Consider the following 23089-nt stretch of genomic DNA (forward strand, 5'->3'; position numbering starts at 1 on the left):
ATCAAGATTTTCACACTGGAGCTAAACAAACACTGTAAAGAATCCATGTCGTGGCCAAGTTAATGTTCTGGCTCTAGCTTCTTACTTAGCTAGAGCTTCATGATCCTTTTTAAATTAAACAAGACGTTCGTAGCTGATTTAAAAGTAAGCTGCAGCATGAAAATGTGAAGAAATATTTCTTGTAACTAGTCTGATTTTGAATTGAAAGATATGACAAAGAAAAAAGGTAGATATTTCTTACTTTTTTGTAAAGAGGAGGGACACAGATCAAATTGAGACAGACCCATCTTGTTTTTTTTTTTTTTGTTTGTTTGTTTTGTTTTTGCGTGGTTGTTCAGGTTATCATTTAAATCTGAACTCCATGACACAGCAGTGTGAACTGTATACGACCGTGAAGTGACCCGCATGCGCAGAGATGTCACACACAACTTATTGTGCTTATGGAAGTATGGATACAAAATTATGACCAACTGATAAGGGAGAGAAGACAGAGAAAAAAAAAAGCACCAATCTTAACAACGGTCTTCTCTGCGGCAGTGACAGCTACCTCTGTACAGACATATGTGTGGATGTAGAGTTGGTATCCGCCATGCTTGTTTTTTACATGCTTTGCATGTGATATTGCTGAATCACATCTCCTCCAGCGCAGATTTCTGATATCTGTCATGTGACATGACCGTTCAGACTGAGATTGCTTTGAAAAAGATTGGATAATCATCTAATTTACAACATAAGTAGTGACCTGGGTTGGATTTGAATAAACCATATTTGTGCTGTTCAGAGTGTCATCAAAAGATCAGATATGGGTCACATATGGCAGAAAAAAGTTTGCATTTGAGCCACTTCCGCCTGCAGTATAAATGGAACCACTGACCTCTCCCACTACCACATCAAGCTCCACATACTGCCCCCAAAAACAACCAACTTACCTTTCCATGGAGCTTTTTGAACTGCAAATATTTCCACTTGGTGATCCAGATTATTAATGTAAAGATGTTTTTTTTTTCATTCTCATATCCCACTAATGTAACCACAGTCGTCACAGAGGTGGATATGAGTGTGTTTTAAAGAGAAGAACACAATAATTTCCTTTCTTAGTTTATCCACCCTCTGGTCCTCCATGTATAAAAGTCTAGCTCCGCCACTGCAAATGAGGATTAAAAACATTTTTAAAAGCTGTGCACACTGGTGCACTGTACACAGAATCATCTCCAGCCCTCCAATCAGTGCGTCCCTGGTCCTGTACGCATACAGTCAGAATACACGCCCTCCTGCTAACGCATTAAAACACAAAGACGCCCTTGCACGTCCCACTCCCACGTCTGCAACCTCCATCAGCCGTGCAGCTCCTCTTTCCTGCGATCCATCTCACGAACTGTAAGTCCACTTTTTCTTTCTGTTGTCGTGAGTAAGTGGACTTAGCCATTAAATTGCGCTCAAATTCTCAGTTTATGCGCAACGGTTGATGGTCAAAGGAAGGGTTATGAAGTTTAATAAGAGCGAGTTTCCAGATGTGGAAAGTTAATGTCGCATCTGTGAGTCACAGCAGCAGCAGAGAAAAGAGAAAGAGTTCATGATGGAAAACACCCTGTTGGATCGAGGACATTTCCCGTTGATGTCACTGTCTGTTATTATCTGGTGAATGAAATGGAGCGCAAACAAGTTGCAGCGGAGAAAATGTTATGTAATACTTTAAAAATAAGGAAATGTCAAGCGGGCGGGGGGTTGGAGGGGGCATATTTCTTCTGTTTTGTGCTCATTGCTGTGTTACATCAGTGTTTCTCACAATTCATCTGACTCCAGACTTCACTTCTTAATGGTCATGAAGCTTCTGTGTCCATGATGCAGCACTTATTGATCAGCCTCTTTACAGGAAGTCCACTTCCCCTCTCTGAAACCTGAGCTGCAGGCAACTCATTTAGCACCCAGCTGAACAAACTCTATGATTGTGTACTCAAAACTGTGTTTGCTTGGTGTGACTGGCAGATTTTTCCTTGTAGTGACATAATGTCTTTGTAAATACACACATGTAGTTAAGTCTGTGGACGGGAGAGACAGTGGGAAGCTGTGAGAGTGGAAAGTAAGTGGACATGCTCGGGTTGTGATATCACAGAGCACATCAGGCTTAATGCAAAAGTAATTTTGCTACAGCACAGATGTGTAATCTGTATAATCTCCCAGCTTTGATGCTGCTAAAACTCGTTCTTCTCACTAAAGTGTCATCTTAAAAAACTCCAACTTCCTGTAAAAGGCTCAGAGATGCTAAAAATATCCAGATGTGATGTGAGCTTAAAAAGCGCATCTGTCTGGGCTCGTAGCTGTCTGTATGAGGAATATAATGTTTATTTAGGCAGAGATAATGATAAGATATGGGTACAAAGATCCTGCATCAGTCTGGTATCAGTTATCAAAGTTGTGAGTCTCATGGTTTTATGTTTTTTAATATATATATATATGTATATATATATATATATATATATTCTTATTAAAAACAGTTTGCATTTTCCCCCCCAGAAATGAACCCAAAACAATTTCCAAAAATCTAAATGGCAGATTTGAACACTCTGGCTTTTCTCCCCCACACCATAAATCCTATCCTTTTATGTAATGCTAATTAAGTAATATTAGAAAATTATGACAGAAGTGAATAAATACATCAGTAAATAAAAACATTTATAAATTATTAAATAAATAAATCCTGCACTGGCTTGAGATCATTTACTAAGAACATGCATTCAGCAGGGTTCAGGCAGAGTCGTTGGGCTAATAACTTTTTTTTTTTTTATTGTTTGAACAAAAGTGCCCAAAACAGTTTTCAGTAATCTAAAGTATTTAGTTGTTACACTACTTGTTTTTTGCAATGATTCTGAAAATTTGCCTTGTCTTTACCATGTATGTCCTGTTTCCTTATATAGAATGCCATTTTTCAAGAATGTTTCAGAATGCATGGATATTTTACAGACTGTTAACATGTCTCTGCTTTCAGATGTCTGCCCTCAGACCCTAAAAAACCAACTTCATCAAGCCACTACTGAAAAATAAAAACTTAGACATAAACTTAGTATCTAAACTTAGAGACTTTGAGTCTGTAGGTAACTATAATTCTGAGAAAACCAAACTAACCTGTGGAGTTCCCCAAGGTTCCATCCTGGGGCCACTGCTGTTCAACATCTGCATGCTGCCACTCGCTCACATTATGAAAAACAACTAAACATGTTACCACAGTTATGCTGATGACACACACATCTACATAACCATCTCACCAGGAGACTGAAGTCCAATCCAAACTCTGACCAACTGCATTGGTCAAATTAAAGATCGGATGTGCCAGAACTTCCTTCAGTTAAATGAAGACAAAACTGAAATAATAGTTTTTGGAGCCAAGAAAAGAAGAATAAAAGTCAGTCCTCAGCTTCAAACAGCAAAGTTCAAAACTAACAACCAAGACAGAAACCTGGGAGTAGTCCTGGACTCAGACCTGGATTTCAGCAGATATATTAAGACAGTTGTGAAGTCAGCCTGTTATCACTTAATTAACATATCGAGGATTAAAGGACTGATGACTCAGCAGGATTTAGAAAAACTGGTCCATGCATTTATCTTTAGTAGACTGGACTAATGCTGTCCTCACAGGTCTCCCTAAAAAGTCCATCAGACAGCTGCAGTTAGTCCAGAACGCTGCTGCTCCAGTCCTCACTAAGACCAGGAAAATAGATCCTAGAACTCCAGTCCTCACTAAGACCAGGAAAATAGATCCTAGAACTCCAGTCCTCACTAAGACCAGGAAAGTAGATTCTAGAACTCCAGTCCTCACTAAGACCAGGAAAGTAGATCCTAGATATCCAGTCCTCACTAAGACCAGGAAAATAGATCCTAGAACTCCAGTCCTCACTAAGAACAGGAAAGTAGATCCTAGAACTCCAGTCCTCACTAAGACCAGGAAAGTAGATCCTAGAACTCCAGTCCTCACTAAAGACACTTGGTTATCTGAATGAGTCACAGCTAAACTGGATTAATTCTGCTGTTTGAGTCAGTCTGAGATAATTGTGGCCTTTCATTTGAATATAAGAAGTTGCGTATTAAAGACCTAGTTTAGCCTAGTACATACTGCACAATGAAGGCCTAAATATGGGCATAAACATCCAGTGAAGACAGCAGATGTATTTATGATCTCTGTGAGCTCATTTATCTCAGTTCACACCCACAAACTATCAGACAAGGATACCAAAAGAAACACCTGTCACATTGTGTTTGTGTCCTTTTTTCAGTTGCTGCTTCTTCTGGGGGTTTGCATTTTCAGGAGTTCATTTGCTGCAAAGATTTGCAAGGCAAAAAAAAAAAAAAAAAGAAAGAAAAGAATTAAACATTTACTGTGTCTCTCTTTGGTTGTATTTGTCCAGCTTGTCTTCAGAGCCATCATGGTTTCCCATAAGGAGTTTCAAGGTGCAGGGAAGGCGCCTGGTCTGCAGGTGTGGCGCATCGAGAGCATGGACCTCAAGCCGGTTCCCAAAGCTCTGCATGGCTGCTTTTACACCGGGGATGCTTATCTCCTGCTCTTCACCACCTCTGCACCGTCTTATAACATACACATGTGGCTGGGTAAGATAGAAACCAACATATTTATAGCAGCACGGTGCTGCGCTCAATACAATTCAGTAATGCAGATTAAGTTGTGTGGGAGGGTTTTTTGCAGACCCCAACCTCAAGAAGCATGCTGCTAAGAAGTTGCAGAATTTTAAAATTTCAAATCAGTTTCTTTAAAACAGGAAGTGTTGCTTATAACCTGTGCAACCTGGCCAGAGTGACAGCAGCCATTAACTGCAGTATCTTCCGTTAATGCTACTTCTCTTTTTTTCTTTCTTTTTTTTCCGTCCTTTATATTAAGATTTTATTGTTTGACCACCTGTTTTATGACACCCTGGGGCAGTGGTGTCTAAAGTAATGACAGTTTCTAATTTTTCCATGTGAAGTTGCATTATTTATCTTTAAATCCAAAACATTTCGAAGCAGGGATAACTTATCTTTCTTACTTAATAGATGTGAGTTCAGTTTGTCTAATGTGGTGAGTGAGTTCAGTTGGTCAGGATTACTGCACACGTGTGGAAATTTACACGTATGTACATTTAAAATAACTTCCAGGTCTTGAAGAGTTACTCTGATCATAATGTTGAATATTGTATTTTTCAGTTTTAGATGTCTGTGATTAAATGTTTTGTAATCCATTGTGATGGGAAGCTGTAATGCATGTTAAAAAGAGTAAATATGTAAACGTGTAAATATGTATAACAAATAAAATCTGTAAATAAATAAGTAGAATATGTAAATATAGAGTACATGAATATAAAGTATAAGTAATAATAATGTATTATATATATATACCTATATATATATATATATTCATTCATTAATTTTCTGAACCGCTTCGTCCAGTTCAGAGTCGCGGGGAAGCTGGAGTCTATCTCAACAATTAGCAGGCGAGAGGCACCTGGACAGGGCCAACATAGAGAGACAAACAACCACTCACTCCTAGGGAGAATTTAAAGTGACCAATTTCCCTAACATGCATGTCTTTGGACGGTGGGAGGAAGCCGGAGTACCCGGGGAGAACCCATGCATACATGGAGAGAACATGCAAACCACAGAGAAAGGCCACCATTTGATACAGTTGATATAGACCATTTATATATATATATATATATATATATATATATATATATTAGGGATGATGTCTAACGATTACAACTTTTAGTCAGATTAATTACAACTTACAAATGGATTAATCACCATTCACAACTACGCCTGAAATATGCCTGTTTTTACTGCATTGTATCAACCCAAAGAAAAAGCCAACGCATACAGTTATTTAGTGTTAACTGACCTTCAGTTGGGTTTTTCTTTTTTACATCAGATAATCACTTTAGTTGTAATAATCAGTTTAATATTATATGAAATCTAGACCTTAAAAAAATAGCATTTGTGCCAAGCTGGTCAGCGCCCCTGCCTGGCCCCCATCAAAACTTTTCTAGACCCGCCCCTGCATAGCTGAAGTATAAATCCTTTCTACTACCTGTCAGCTACTTTGTTAGAGAAAGGTCCTTACTTGTATCTCAGAAACTGTTCATAATTTCTTTCACCACATTCATGGCCCCTAAATGATCAGACCTGTGTCTCCAACATCTGCAAAGCACCAGTAATTTAGAGAAGACGTCTCCTTGCTTCCTGTTCCTGTTTCACTCTCACTAGATATCTGATCTTGATCTATCTTCATAGACGTGTGCATGCCTGTCTGATGACTGGTAGATTTTACAGCTGTTTCACTAGCAAACCTCATTAACACTGACAAGTTATATGAAATAAAGGCAAACAATATCTAACTGAAATAGGCTGTTGTTATTTTTCATTCTCCAGCTTCAGTGACAGTGACATGAGACTAATACATGAAGCTTAGTATTGCTAGCGTGTCCAAAAATAATACTTTGTGGGTAAATGTGTGAACCACAAACTGCTAGTTTCCTCTTTCTCCCCTGAACTAGGAACAAATGTAAGAAGAAACATGGTTGCGACAGAAAAGCTGATCAGCTGATCACCAACAGCCAGTGGGATGAAGGAGAGGAGAGGAGGAGGAGAGGAGGAGGAGAGGGGGAGGCAGTGCAGACAGAGAGGAGTAGCGACTACAGCAGCGACATCTGTACAGAACTGCAGGAAAAGTCGTTTTTTGTTTTGTTTTGTTTTTTTAAATTCGGGAAACCCGCTCACTAGGAAAAGTGCATTAATATTAATAATTTTACTGCCATTATTTACATAAATTAGTTATGGTCAGTACCTCGTTATTTTTAACAGCCTTAATCTGCTGCACAGTTAATCCCTGTTTTCTCATCATATCTTCAGTTCAGGCCTGTAAGGAGCTGACCTTGATGGTCAGGGTTAACTACTCCAAACCTTTCACTAAAGGCAGTCTTTTCTCATCCTCTATTAAAATTTTGGTTGCATAACAACAAAAGAGGCCTAAATTAAAAATGCTACATGACTCACATCTGGAATGCCTCTGTACGCCACAGGAGATGGACTCCAGTCTCTGCAGGTCTGCCAATTCTCCTCTAGTGCCAGCACACAGACACACAGGCCTGCAGTTTTCTGCTGCCACTCCAGTTTAAATAACATCTGTGTGTGGGATCAGTGTTACTCATGTCAAATAATGAAGTAGTTTTATCCATGTTGTGTACAACTGGACACAAAGCAGCTGCAAACAGATGTGATTTAAAGACTGACTCATGGGTTCCATAAGGTTCGTTGCACGACTGTGAGAAATCCTTCATCCAGGTTTTTTGTCTGCAGGTGATGAGTGTTCGCAGGATGAGAGCGGAGCGGCAGCCATCTTTGCCACACAGCTGGATGATTTCCTGGGTGGTGGTCCGGTGCAGTTCAGGGAGGTGCAGAGTTATGAGTCCAACACCTTTCTGGGGTACTTCAAGTCAGGCATCAAGTACCAGGTGAGCCTCAGAAGGCAGTAGAGGCAGATTTAAATGGGTACTGTCATTATTATTATTAGAAGCTGGGATGTGGTTAGTGAGATGACTGGGTTAATAAAGTTACAGAGTCAACAGGAAGTACATGTTCTCAAACCAGCAAGTCACACTTTTGTCTAGTCAAATGTTTAAATGTCTTAAAAGCTATTTTAAGTTGTTTTTTTTGTTTGCTTTCCTATCATAGACTATGTTGGGCTTATATATATATATATATATATATACATATATATATATGTATATATATATATATTATATGATACATAAGAGAAGCTAAATCTTAAAGAGATAGAGATGGGACGTAGTCCATGACTGCTTGAGCGGATTTACAGGTTTTAGAGAAATAAATGCTCTATGTTCTCTATGTTGTCCAGTACTTTGTTGTATGAGCTAAACACCCATCAGCTTCAGCTGTGTTTAGTGGGAATCAGCAAATGTTTTTTGTTCTAACATGTAGTAAGGGACATGGTAAACATTATACCTCTTGTTAAGCCGAAACACTGCAAAGCCTTTAGCTACAGCATCACCGCTGTTCACGTGGCTGCTGTTTATCTTGGTGACAGGCTGCAGGTGGAGTAGCTTTGTTTTTAGATTCCACAGACAGGTATAAAGTTGTGTTAATGACAGCATGAACAGGTAGTTTCTTCATTTTGTCTCCTGTTATGGTGGTTAACATCACCCACATGGAGCTAATGCCTTAAAACTTTGGTGACCTTGAATTTATCCACGTCGTTTAATGATTGTCATAACCGATGAACTTTGCCAAGCTGTAAAACTGGTGAGTCTGAAGATCAGAAGACACGCAACATTCCCCTCCTGTGCTGTTTAACCTCAGGGTGTGTCTGCCAGCCTGATCAGCCAAACCCAGGAAACCATCCTGTTCAAAGGAAGATATTCTGAAGCACAAACAGAGCCACTTTCACCAGCCATCTGCTCCTCATTGCTCTGAATACCCCCTCGTCTGACTGGAGCTGAGTGTAATTAGCCTAAATACTTGTTTGCTACGGGTTTTATGCGTGGTTGGAAACTCTGATCTTCATATGTTGTTGTCCACACACTTTTTTTCAGAGAAAGGACAGCCAGAACCACACCCAGTCGACTCTTTATAGTAACTCAATCATCAGGAAACAATTCTCAGAATCACAGAGCCCTCTTTCCTCTGTGGAAATGTTAAATCCGTTCAGCATGAATGTGGTTTTATTTTTGGTTGTCCAAATTCTTTTCAGTTTCTCTCCTCTGCAGCAGTGGAGGACTGACTGTTTCTCTTGCTTATTTGCGGCATTGATTTGCATTTTTTGTAAATACTTGTTTTGTTTAATGGCTTCACCGAGGATGGCACGTTGCGCTACAGTCTCAAAACCAAAGGTACAGCACTGAACCTCCCTGTGACTATAAACAGGGATCATGTCAGTGTCATTGTCTCCATCTGATGAATTGTAAGTTTTTGTCGGCTGTACTTTCCTCTCATCCTTTCACTTTCAGTGTGCAGCAGCTCCGTGCCTCATTCACTCGTTCTGTCATCTCATCTGTGCACCGTTAGGGGTGTCAAACTCATTTTAGTTCAGGGACCACATACAGAACAATTGGATCTCAAGGGTCAGTTCAGACCTGTAAAATAATAACATAATAATCTATAAATAATGAAAAACTAACTTTTCCCTTTTGTTTGAGTGCATCTGAGTTCAAGTACATTATCAAAATTTACATTTTACATTCACCAAAAAACAAAACAAAACAAAACAAAACTGAAATCTGTTGAGAAAGAATGGTGTAGTTTTAATTTATTTTATATTTTTACATATACATTTCATAAAAAAATTAAAGCAGATGCATTTTTTATTTATAAATACATATATATTTATAAATTCAATATTTTAATACAAATATAATATACAATAAAAAATTAATTTAAATTAAAATTAGATTATATATATATATTTATTATTATTTTACTGTATATAATATAATATAATATAATATAATATAATATAATATAATATAATATAGTCATCAAATATTTAATCACAAGTGGAGCTGAAAAATGCAGTATTTAACATTATGATCAAGGTAACTTTTCAAGTTATTTTAAATGTTCGTGTACATTTCCACATGTGTGTAGTAGTCCTGACCACCTGAACTGACTCCCCTCATAATACAAACTGAAGTCAGATCTATTGAGTTAGAAAGATATAAAAGATAGAGCAAGTTATCCCTCTGACTTAGAAATGCTTTATATTTAAACATAAATAATGCAACTTTACGTGGAGAAATTAAGTGTTGCAGTTATTTTAATTGACAAAAGTGCAGCATGTCTTCTGTGTCATTTTCATACTCACCAAATTCATCCTGTGGCCCAGATTGGGCTCTCTGTTGGGCCAGTTTTGGTCCCTCTGCCATATGTCTGACTGCTGATTTAAACGATAACTTCTGTGTTTCAGAAAGGGGGCGTGGCCTCTGGTTTTCAACATGTGGTGACCAATGACATGAACGTGAGGCGTCTGCTTCACGTCAAGGGTCGCAGGACCATCAGAGCAACTGAGGTGGACATGTCCTGGTCCAGCTTCAACAAGGGCGACTGCTTCATCATTGACTTAGGAAAGGTGAGCTCGTCTTTTAATCCGCTGCTTTACTAACACACGTGCAGCACCTTTAGGCTTGCTTTTTTTTTATTGGTCACCTTTAGGGAAGGTAGCTGTGACTTCCTGATGTTAGACCTGCATGCACGACAGTGATATAACTCACCATCACTTAAGATGGATTTATACTTGCATGGCTTCTGTTTACAGTAGGGTTGACACAGCTGACGCAAGTGCTCTTGCACTCGAGCGTATGGTTACGGCGTTGTGCTGAAATTTCTCTTTCGCGGTAACCACAGAAATTCAGCAAGAAGCTCCAGAAATTCGTAAGCATGTAATCACAAACCGACCAATCACAACGGAGTACTTCCATGTAAGCACGCTGCAAGCACATCAGGTCTGGAAGAGGTGCGCGTCACGTCTTATTTACAAGTCTGAAAGTCTTTAATTCTTAACATTTTTTTACAGAATTTGGATATCTATGTGGAATTTAGTTGTTGTGGGTGGATAAATAGTAAAAAGCCACAGCCCTGTGTGGGCCTCTGTTAACAATTTAGTATTTCAACCTGTAAGAGTTGCCATCTGGTTGCTTGGTGTAGTATTAATACCAGAGATTAACAAACTGTGAGACAGAAAATAATACCAGCTCTGCAAGCTGTACAGACATTACACAAACACTACTCATTTCTAATATTTTATGTTCATTTAAAATAGTTTTTGCTGTTGGGAAGGACAGTTTTTTTCACACGAAAAAGTGAAAGGTGTCGCAGGATCAGAGGACTGAAAAGGCCTCATTGCAGCAGGCTTTGGTTCTGTTTCTGGCCTGTTTATCTTTGCTGCTCGCAATCATACTGCCAGCTTTCCTGACCTTTATCTACGCTGAAATAAAGGCCACAAAAGCCAACAAAATCTAAAATAAATAAATTTAAAAAACTACTGTTGATCAACTCAAGCCTCAGGACTAAGTAACAGAATGGTCCACATCGGTGTCATGTAATGATGCTATTTTTTAAAAGTTCTTAGTGAATAAAGAATTAAGGGACAGTAATAAAATATGTCTGGATCTTTAAATTTAGACAACCACCATAACAAAGTATCATTGAAGAACTACATTCGGAGTCTGTCCTTCCAGCTGGTGGCTGGTATGTCAGTAATAATGCCTTCTAAGACTGGACTTTGTCTTTTCCTGCTTCCTGCAGGACGTGTATCAGTGGTGTGGCAGTGAGTGTAACCGCTTCGAGCGAGTGAAGGCCTCTCAGGTTGCCATCGACATCAGAGATAATGAGAGAAACGGCAGAGCGAAGGTGCACATGGTGGAAGAGGGTGAAGAGCCGGCTGAAGTCATCGAGGTTAAACACACACTTCTTGTTTCTCTAACTTTCCTGATGAATGCCACCAAACTTGAACCTCAAACAGGTTCTTTGCAGAGCAGAGGCTCCATGTGTAATTGATGCATTTTCCCTACCACTGTGTTAGTCAGCGTGGGAACGACCGGACACAATGCCATCCTTTGTCAGGTGCCATTTCTGTGCCATGTTAGCATTCCAAACACTTCCTTTACATTTAGAGAAGCCTAATGAGACTGAGGAAAGGGGAAAGTTTTTCATCTCAAAGTACCTTTTTTTAGGTTTGAAAAAAAGACTCCAGGACAGAATCATTTGTTTCTGCTGTTGTGTCTTTATCTGAACATACAAAATAATATTTGAACAAGTGCTATCTGTGACGAATCTCCCTGCCTGTTAGGCTCTAGGGCCAAAAACTAGCATCGCTCCCAGCACTCCAGATGATGACAAGGTGGACACTTCCAACAGGAAGAAGGGCGCCCTCTACATGGTGAGGAAAACAACATTTCACTTTTCATATCCAGGATTTGTTTATAGCTCAGAACAAATCCTAAAAACTCAGGAGTGCTGAGTTCCGACTCGTCGATGTTTGTGTTCTTTCAGTAAAATACAATAATGAAATTACACTAATGTTTTTGTCAGATTTTCACTTTAAATAAATTTTGATCATTTACAAAACATTTTATTGTTTAAAACAAAATAGCAAGATATTGTGCCCTAACATTATAATTTCCCACAGGGGAAAATTATTAACCCATGTAAGTCATTAAGGACTTCTTTATATCTTCAGGTCTTTTCCCTCCATTTTGGGCCATTTTTCGATGGGTTACCCCATACAACAATTTTTTTCTTGTAAGAAAATGTTTTCACTTGAAAATATAAATTTTTCTTCTAGGTTAACTGTAAACCAGACACTGATTTACTAACATTTTCTTAGAGGACAAAAAGGTCTCCAGATCATTGCCATGATAATATTAAAGATTAATATTCTTTTAGTTAACTTCAGTCCCAATCAAAACTGCTGGTAAATAATTATTGAGATTGTTTTAAACCTGTTTGATTACATTAAAAATATACACATAAAATGAGTAATTTTCCATATTCTACAAGTTGTGGGGTTGAGGATTATTTATTTAAACCTGACAAAGCAAAAAATGCCAATAATGCATCAGAATTCCTCCATCCGTTTTCCTTCGCTTATCCGGGGTCGAGTCATGGAAGTTCCAAAGCAGGGAAGGCCAGGATACCCTTTCCACTTCCAGCTCATCTGGGGGGATCCCAAGATGTACCAAGGCCAGCCGAGAGAAATAGTCCCTCCATCGTGCCCTGAGTCTTCCCCAGGGTCTCCTCCTGGTAGGACATTTCCAGAACACCTCTCAAGGGAGATGTCCAGGAGGCATTCTAGCCAGATGCCAAAGCCACCTCATCTGGCTCCTCTCAATGCGGAGGAGCAGCAACTCTGAGTTCCTCCTGGATGACCGAGCTTCTCACCCTGTCTCTGAGGGTCCAGAGTCTGAGTCCAGCCATCCAGAAACTCATTTTGGCTGCTTGTATTTGTGATGTCTTTCTTTTAGTCATTACCCACAGCTCGTGACCACAGGTGAGGGTAGGAACGTAGATCGACTGGTAAATGGAGAGCTTTGCCTTTTGGCTCAGCTCTTTCTTCACCACGACAGACCGATGCAGAGTTCGCAGTACTGCTTATTAAAATAGCATTTAAAAGGTTACAGGAATTTGAATAAATGCATGTTTGGTTGTTACATAATCGCTAAAGTTGATTCAAAGATTTGAGCTAAAAAGGTGGAAATAAATATTAACCTGTAAGGGTTCATCCACTAATGACCTGAAAGGGTAGTAAATTGAAGCGACCCACCAAGGTTAAACTATTTTTCATTAATTCAAGAAGTCGCAGTCACAAAAGGATTTAAATCTATTCCTGGTTTTCTTAAAATCATTGGTGCAATAGACAGACAACAGACATGCACATTAAACCAACTTCTCCAAATCCATCCTCAACTACAAAAATATCACTTCATAAATGTCCAAGTCACCTCAGACTCGCAGATCCACCTGCTGAATGTTGTCATTAATCATTAAAAATGACTAAAACAGTGTTTGTTTTTTTTGTTATTGTAATGATTAGTTTTATTAGGAGTTGGAGGTTAAGCTCTGGTTAATAACACCACTGACCATCCTCAAACTCTTCTGTAGTTTTTTTTTTTTTTTTCAGATCCACCACTTGCTCCATTTTTACCACATCTTTAAGGATGTTGGATGTGTTTAGACACTGCAGAAGGTTATTTGCTTTCAAACCATAAATGGGTATTTAAAGAGTAATAAACATTTATTCTACAGTGTACCACTTTCATCTTTAGCAAGTACATCACCAGGATGTTCATTCTTATGCAATCATGGATGCACAGACTGCAGGTTGCTGTCTAAGTTCAGGAGTAATTAATGACCCATTTGTACATAAAATTGCTTTTATATGAATCAAATTAAATCAAAATCTAATTTTATTTATAAAGCCTCTTTAAAGCACAAAGCAACACAAAGTGCTTTACATTATAAAAACAAATTATACATATTAAAAGCAATATTTTAAAAGCCTTCACACACCAGAGTATATATACAGCAATTAAAAACACACACATACAAACAAAGCGCATGTACACCCCCCCACCCACCCATAGCTCATTCATCTCACTGTGTGATTTTTATAACAAAATTATTACTAAACATTAACGCAAACAGGTTTCACTGCACATCTTTATAATTATTATTAACCTTGTTTGTCCTCTCTATCCATGTTTGCACACAGCCCTTCAGTTTCATGACCATTATGGACATTTTTGGGCATTTATCTCTAACGTAGGACCTGCTGTTCCTTAAAATGACAAAGAAAGTAGTATTCATGAATCTAAGTGGAAAGATAAAAACAATTTCCTGCTATATGAACATGTTCATGAATGGAAAACTTATAAAAAAAACAACTTCAGAAAAGAATTTAAGGAGATTTGTACGATATTGGTAAATAGGCCCTAATGTTTGGTAGACTTGGGGAACTTGTTCCAACCACAAGTTCCAGGTTCACAGAAAAAAAAGACTTGTGATAAAATATACACCAAACTACGATTCAGGATGTTAAAATAGATTTTTTATTTGACAGTGATAAATTAAGGATGAGCTCAAATAACAATCCACTCTGGGTTAGTGAACGATGTTGTTACTTTATCTTTTTAGATCTCAGATGCTTCTGGCTCCATGAAGGTGACAGCCGTGGCGGCATCCAGTCCCTTCAAACAGGCCATGCTATCTCCTGAGGAGTGCTACATTCTGGACAACGGCGTGGACAAGAACATCTTTGTATGGAAAGGTGCCAAAAATCTTACAATCTCAACGATGCATCAGAAAACTGTTTTCTTACTACACATTTAAGCAGTTTGTAATTACTCGAATTGCACCGTATTTAAAAAAACAATGGCCTTTCTCATTGTCATCTGACTCCAAACAGGTCCAAAGGCCAATACATCAGAGCGTAAAGCAGCCATGTCTGCAGGGCAGCAGTTCATTAAAGACAAAGGATACAGCAATAAGACGCAGGTAGAGCTGACACATCCTTAATCACGCTAGAAAACACCAGTAATTCCACATCATAGCACAACTAATTCAAGAGTTTGACTTGCAGATCCAAGTCCTGCCTGCAGGAGGCGAGACGTCTCTTTTTAAACAGTTCTTCAGTGACTGGAAGGACAAGGATGAGACTACAGGACCCAGTAAGGCCTACGCCATCGGTAAAATAGCCAAAGTGGAGCAAATTCCCTTTGATGCCTCCACCCTACACTCCAACAAAGCAATGGCAGCTCAGCACGGCATGGTGGACGATGGCAAGGGGAAGATCCAGGTAGGAGTGTGCTAAAACAGTACAAACATGCAGGCAGAGCTGGATTGGAGGGATTGGGGGGGGCAGGTTGGAAGTGGCACTTCTGAAATGTGATTGGACAGCCACTTCAGGTGATTGACAGCTTCCAGAAGAAGGAAGACAGAAATGTTCTTCCAGGTCTGCATGAATAGCCAGTATCAATACACCAGTTTGAAGAAAATTTTAAAGTGGTTTCCTAATCAGTCATCCTCCAAAGTATTGACATTTGGCTGCAAATTTCTAGAAGATATCTGGTCCCTGTGTAAGTACAACTAGTAATGTTATGGAATGCTAACTTATTGTTAGCATGATGCTACATAGCAGTGCTAATCTAGTTCTGTGCTAGCACTATATTAGTTTTAGGATAATGGGAATCCAAGTCATATTTAGTTTTAAGTATGTGTATTTAGGGAATACACATCAACTCAGTTAATCAAGATTTTCACATTGGAGCCTAAAACTATAAAGATGCCCAAAAAGTACCTCAGTATCCATGCTACTTAGAGCTGACTAAGTTAGAGCTACATGATCCAGCAGCCCAACGGCTCCTAACACACAAGGATCCAGTCTACCACTAGACAGTAAACTAGAACTGATCCCTCTACTACCTCATCAAACTACAATTATTGCACCCAAACAACCAACTTATCATTTTAGGAAGCTTTTTGAACAAATATTTCCCTTTAGTGAACCAGATTATTTGGTTCTGTAAAGCTGTTTTATTTATTATGTTTCTCTGTGACCATGCTTATGACAGCAGTGGATGAGTGTGTGTGTTAGTGTGTGTGAGAGAGAGAAACACAGTCATTTCTTATATTAGTATAGACCCCACAATAAAGTTTTGAACACCCCCCTTCAGATCTGGCGAGTTGAGAATGGTGAAACGGTGCCTTTGGATCCCGCCAGCTACGGCCAGTTCTACGGTGGCGACTGCTACCTCATCCTCTACAGCTACAAACAGGGAAGCCGGGAGCAGCACATCATATACACCTGGCAGGGGCTGAAATGCACACAGGATGAACTGGCAGCTTCAGCGTTCCTAACAGTGAGACTGGATGACTCAATGGGAGGATCACCGGTTCAGGTTAGAACTTGACCCATAGGACACTTTTACACCATGAACAGAAACATTTCACAGCTAAAAGGTGAAGAAATTTTAAGACTTGTGAGTTGGAGTAAGAAGAATAAGGTGCAAATATGACAGAAAGTTTCAATTAGCGACAAGTCAAATACACAAAATGTTTCTTAGAAAAATGTTACTTTGGGAATAAGATTATCACCCAGGATGACCAGCAGAGGGCAGTCTTTCATTAGTTTTCATGTTGACCCCACAAGACAAACATCAGTACTGTTCACAAACGTGAGAAGACTACAAATATTCATTACAACAGGAGTCATCTTGACTCTGTGACGATTAAAAGTCAAACTCATTTATTACAAAGACACTGAGCAGTTTCAGAAGCTCCTCAAAACACTTCCATAAATGTGGATTTCTTAGGTTTTTCTATTTACTACAAAACAGTAACTTTCTATAATAAATATTTGGAAACCATGCTACCATGGCAACAAGGAAAAGATTTCAAATGCATCATGTGAGTGTGTGCGTTATATTGTTGCAACATGATACACAGACACTTTTCGAGATCAGACTTTATGTAAACTGCAATATTCAGCATTTTCGTTGGTCTAGTTTATCAGGTCCACCTTGCTAGTACGTTGTCTTTCAGAGCTGCTTTAATTCTTGGTGTCATAGATTGAACAAGGTGTTGGAAACGTTCCTCAGAGGTTTTGCTCTATATTGACATGACAGCACAGTTGCTGCAGGTTTGTCGGCTGCATCCATGATGAGAATCTCCTGTTCCACCACATCCCAAAGCTGCTCTACTGGACTGAGATCTGGTGGATGTGGAGACCGTTGGAGTCCAGTGAACTTATTGTCATGTTCTAGACAAACTATCATCTCCAACCAGTCTGTCCATTCTCCTCTGACCTCTGACATCAACAAGACATTCTGGTCCAGACAACTGCTGCTTACTGGATATTTTCTCTTCTTCAGACCATTCTCTGTAAACCCTCGAGATGGTTATGACCAGTAGATCAGACCAACAACCATGCCACGTTCAAAGTCACTTAAATCCCCTTTCTTCCTCATGCTGAACCTCAGCAAGTCATCTTCACCATGTCTACATGACTAGATGTGTTGAGTTGCTGTGATGTGATGATTAGATATTAGTGTTAACAAGCAGCTGATAAAGTGGGCGCTGAGTGTAAATATCTTGAAAAACTGAACATGTTGTGTATGTGAAGAAATCTAATTTAGTTGTGGAGACAATCAGAATGTATCTTGGTTGATTCAGTCTGCAGTTAGATAAAAGTCAAAGTGAAGCTTTTTCTGATTGAGGTTGTGTTAGTGCTTCATCTTCCTTTGTGTTCTGCCTTTTCAATTTTATGTTACAATTTGGGGTAAAATCAACTAGCTGAAGACATCTCTTCTTCTGGTGTGTTTGTTTAACACCAAACACCACCCGTCCACAGGTGAGAGTAACTCAGGGTCAGGAGCCTCCCCACCTTATGAGCCTCTTCCAGGGCAAACCCATGATCATCCACAGCGGAGGAACATCACGCAAAGGTGGACAGTCACAGACCAGCAGCACTCGCCTCTTCCACATCAAGCAGAGCTCGTCCCGCGCCACCCGGGCTGTGGAGGTAAGCTACTTACAGCATGTGGTTTTATAAAGAGGAGGCACAGATGTCCTCATCTTTTATTTGTCTCGCCTGCATCCTCAGGTCAAAGCTTCTGCCTCTAATCTGAACACCAACGATGTGTTTGTGCTGAAATCCCCGAGCGCCCTGTTTGTGTGGAGGGGTGTGGGCGCCAGTGATGAGGAGATGCAGGCGGCCAAGCATGTGGTGGGCTTTTTGGGTGGGAGTGCCAGTAATGTGTCAGAGGGCAAGGAGCCAGGTGGGTCTTCAACAGAGAAAGGACAAATTATAAGAAATGTTATTGATATATTTATATGACAAAGGTCATGTTAAGTAACTGATTTCGACACGGCTAAAGCAGTTTGATTTGTCCTTAAAATCAAGTAAGAAATGATACAGCTGCAAGACTTCTGGTCTGGTCTTGATTAAACCGAGCCAAAGAGGCTATGATTCATTTCCTGTTTAAAGTAAACACCAACCATGGAGCAAACCACTTTGTATCTAATAGATGCTTTGTTTTCCTCCCTTACAGCTGATTTCTGGTCGACCCTGGGAGGCAAAAAAGAGTACCAGACCTCCAAGAGTCTGCAGAGCATGGCCAGACCCCCTCGTCTGTTTGGCTGCTCCAACAAAACCGGACGACTCATTGTAAGTCAGATCTGAGTTGGCTCAGTTATAAAAAAATATGTTAGTTTTATACAATATTTTATCAATGAATTATGAAACACACAGGTGGAAGAGGTACCTGGAGACTTCACACAGTCAGATCTGGCCACTGATGATGTCATGATCTTGGATACCTGGGACCAGGTAAGACAGCCGTCATTTTATGACTTAAACTTTTTTCATGTGTCATAATTTTCCTGTAAACTGTTGGAGTGACTGAGTGTATCTCCTCCTGTAGCTCTTCCTTTGGGTTGGCAACGAAGCTAACGAAGAGGAAAAGAAAGGAGCTCCTAAAATAGGTTGGTGCTCTACAGAAACAGTTATAGACTGAGCTGTTTTTCATCAGAAAAAAAAAAAATAATAAACTGGTTTCAGAGCTGCTGCGATTGGGGAGACATCTCCAAGTTGTCTTCTGAAAAGCAACTTTAACAAATCAGTACAGTGATCTTCTAAAAGACAACTAACAGAAGAGAACTTTAATGATAAAATTATTGCATATAGGTAGTTAAAGTTACTCTGAAAAGGACTTAGATGAAAATAAAATATATTTAGATTTGTGACAGAAATCCCTCATGTTTTATTATCATCATCTTCATCATTATTATCTTCATCATAAATAATAATAATAATAAAATCATTATTATTATTATTATTATTATTATTAGTAGTAGTAGTAGTAGTATTATTATCATCTTTTCATATACTCACCCCCACAATTAGTCTAAAAGACATGCATATTCATTCATGCATAAACTATTAAAATAAGAATATTATCATTCAAAATATTGCTACATGTTTTTCACATATAACATTTGACTTCGACAGACATGGACAGTGATTTTTTTTATTTCCTAATCATATTGTACTTTAATTGTTTCACACAATGCATTTATATATATATATATATATATATATATATATATATATATATATATATATATATATATATATATATATATATACAGACATACATACAGTCAAGCTCAAAATTATTCATACCTCTGGCAAATTCTGATTTCAAGTTACTTTTATTTAACCAGCAACTTTTTCTTTGATTGGAAATGACACAAGCGCCTCCCAGAAGATTAAAAGATGATGTATAAGAGGCATCATTGTGGGAAAAAATATTTGTCAACTTTTATTTACATTCGAGCAAAAAGTGGCATGTCCAAAAATATTCATACCCTTTGTATACACACACGCATGTAAGGTGTACTTTTCAACTTTTTTTTATCAAAATGTTAAATATATATATATATGTAAGATCTTAAACATAAATATAATATTTACAATTAACACACTTTTGTTACAACCTTCATAAATATCCTGTAAAAAAAATCCAAACTTCCTTCTGTTGGAATAAAATGACAAAAATAATGTGTTAGTTAAAAATTTTTTAGCATGTCCACTGTTTGGAGGTGATTCTAAACAAAATGATTAAATAGTACATGTTGCTAAGTTTGGGTTAAAAAAAAAAAAAAAAAAAAAAGATTTTCTGAAAATTACCAAGCCAGTAAGAGCCATGTTTGAAGAATCATTCATATGGCAAGTTTTTCATAGGCGCCACCCACGTACTGAACTCTGCTGCTCATCCCACAAATGCATTTTACTTACAAATGTGCCCATTTAAAAGGAAATAAATAGTCTTTCCAACAGTATCAGGTATTAGTAGTAGGCAGAGATGTGGGAATTTGAATAATAAAAAAAAATCAAGGAAATATTAAAATCTCTCTTTGGCTCATAGTCATAAAATGATTAAGATTTTGTGGAATGTTTAGTTTTTAGCATTCTGTAACAGTGCAAGAATGATGTGTATAAGATCTAGCCAGAAGGAAAAATGTAAATGGTGAAAAGGAAGGGGCCCAAAATGGATCTATGGAGTATGCAACAAGATAATACCTAACAGAAAATACTCTTGTCCAGCTAGGGATGCTTTCTCACAGCCCCAAATTATAATAAAGCTGGCTGGTGTACCTACTAGAGCATTTACTTACCTAAAAATGACACTTTCCTCAGAAGTAAGAGGTAATATTGATTAATTCCTTTTTTTTTTTTTTTTTTTTTTTAAAAAGACTACAAATGCACTCTTAAATTTGCTGTTGTTTCTTCCATTTAAAGTCTATTCTCTGTCTCCTCTTTGTCATGCAGCAAAAGACTATGTAGACTCGGACCCCTCTGGTCGTAGAGGATTGCCCATCACCACCATCAAACAGGGGGCCGAGCCTCCAACATTCACTGGCTGGTTCCAGGCTTGGGATCCCAAGATGTGGGAGACAGATCCACTGGATAGAATCCGTGCCCGTTTCTGAACACAAAACTCCTTGTCATCAAGCACTCCATATTTTTCCCCCGCTAAACTCCAATCCCAAAGTGCCAATACCAATCACAGTTATCAGGTTGAACAGCTGCCATCATGTCTTGCATTCCGGTTCAGTGCACTGGACTTCATAGAAGAATGCATCACGTTAGTATCCAAGTGATGTGTTTAACCGGTAGAAGTGATTTGTTGATCTTTTACAATGCTCGTTGCCTTTACATCTCCAGGTAATACTGAAGACCTTATTTTAACAGCTGGAGATTTCCTCTGTTACCGTCTCTTCCAGTGGTACACTTGCACTCAGAAAAAACAAATTGTTTCTTTATGTGTCCGTTATAGTCTAAGAGCTAATTCCTTTGCCCTACATGTCTGCATTTGTCATAATGTCTTCAGTCTAGGAGGTGGGTACCAAACGCTTTCCAGAAGTTGCATGCTGGACTTTTTTTCATATTCTTTGCTTGGGAATTTTAAAAGACGTACAAAGTGTCTGTTTTTTTTTAAATGACTTATAATGTTTCTATGAATGGCTTCTAAATAAAACTCCAAATAACTTAAAGGCTTTGGTTTCTGATATTTTTTTTACAGATTAAGATGAGGAAAATAAACTGAAATGCACACACCATGAGACTATTTAGGTCAGATTGACAGAAACTCAATGTTTACCTGCCAGATCTCACTAACTTTCTATCCTATCACTCTCCTGGAAAGAGAAAATGGGGATTTGTTGCATGAAAGCTCAGCTCAGAGCTGAACTGTTCCTCAGACAGTCTTGGCAACTCGGTTTGTGTAAAGGAGATAAAAGTGGTATTTCTATGTAAACAAATCTTGGAATATTACTCTTGACCAACATTGAAGACTGAGCTTTACACAATTTAAATCTGGGCACATGAACAATGACCCATATTTTCTGATTTTAAGTGAATGTTTGTTGTAAAAGAAAATGTAGAGAAGCAATCACGGACACTCATAACCTCAATTTCCAAAAAAGTTGCCAAGTACAATGTAAATAAAAACAGAAAACAATTTGCAAATCTCTTTACCCATATTTTATTCCCATTATTCCCATCCCATGGCATTCCCATCATATTGAATTTAATGGCAACACATCTGTAAAAGTTGGAACAGGCTGAAAAAGTACAAATAAACAACTGGAGGAGCATTTGACAACTAATTAGGTTAACTGGCAACAGGTCAGTAATATGACAGTATAAAAGGAGCATTTTCGAGAGGCAAAGTCTCTCAGATGTAAAGCTGGTCAGAGGTTCACCAATCTGAGACAAACTGTCTAAAACTGTGGAACGGTTTTAGGACAATGTTTTGTTTTGTTTTGTTTTTTTTTTTCATTTGACCTGTCGAGCATGGTAGCAGTAGCAGTAGGTCTGGCTGCTGTTTTGTGCTAAAGAAATTTGCTTTTCCAAGGGGAGCTCTACAGGTATAAGGCTCCTCTTGATAATCAGATTTTTTTTTTAATCTTATTTACTTATTTTGATATATGGAATTTATGTAATCTTGCGGAACCTGACCAGAGGAGACAGGAAAAAAGAGGAGAAAAGTTAACCGAAGTAAAAAAGGAAAGCAGAAAAAAGAAAAGGGAATCAAGGATACAACATATAGAAGGCAATGGCTCTTCAATCCAAACTAACACCAGACAACCAACTACTACACTTGTACAGAAACACAACAGAGCATTTCTAATGGCTTTTATAGTCCCCCCCCCCCCAAACAAAAGTAGCCCTTTGTGTATAAACCCACTGGACAACTCAGTGACTGTATCAGCATGCAGAGTAAAATGGACTGTAAATAAAAATGAGTATGATAAAAATCAATGGAAGAAAAATCAAAGCTTTGATAGACTGGCAGTACTCAGACCCTGGTGCACAGACAGTATGTACCAAATAATATTGTATGTAAACTTGAAACAATCCCAATCTGTTGTGTGCATGGTGATGAAAAGCCTTATCCCACTTCTGACATCTTTATAGAGCAAGGGCAACCATATCTGTTGAACGTTTGTTTTGCAGAGAACTTGTCAGTCCCAG

General features: G+C 38.5%; 1 protein-coding gene across 1 annotated transcript; it reads left to right on the top strand.

The window, feature by feature from the left end:
• Positions 1-1260: 1260 nt before the first annotated feature.
• scinlb (scinderin like b) lies at positions 1261-21606 on the top strand. Its single transcript, XM_041991789.1, has 16 exons — positions 1261-1377; positions 4401-4599; positions 7336-7490; positions 9962-10123; positions 11299-11448; positions 11843-11932; positions 14686-14818; positions 14957-15045; positions 15131-15346; positions 16224-16448; positions 17900-18070; positions 18152-18326; positions 18600-18715; positions 18800-18877; positions 18972-19032; positions 20882-21606. The coding sequence occupies exons 2-16, from the start codon at positions 4419-4421 to the stop codon at positions 21040-21042; spliced, it is 2163 nt and encodes a 720-aa protein (XP_041847723.1). The 5' UTR covers positions 1261-1377; positions 4401-4418; the 3' UTR covers positions 21043-21606.
• The last annotated feature ends 1483 nt before the right edge of the window (positions 21607-23089 follow it).

Source organism: Melanotaenia boesemani, chromosome 8 (assembly GCF_017639745.1).
Source record: "Melanotaenia boesemani isolate fMelBoe1 chromosome 8, fMelBoe1.pri, whole genome shotgun sequence".
In the NCBI taxonomy this organism is placed as follows: Eukaryota; Metazoa; Chordata; class Actinopteri; order Atheriniformes; family Melanotaeniidae; genus Melanotaenia; species Melanotaenia boesemani.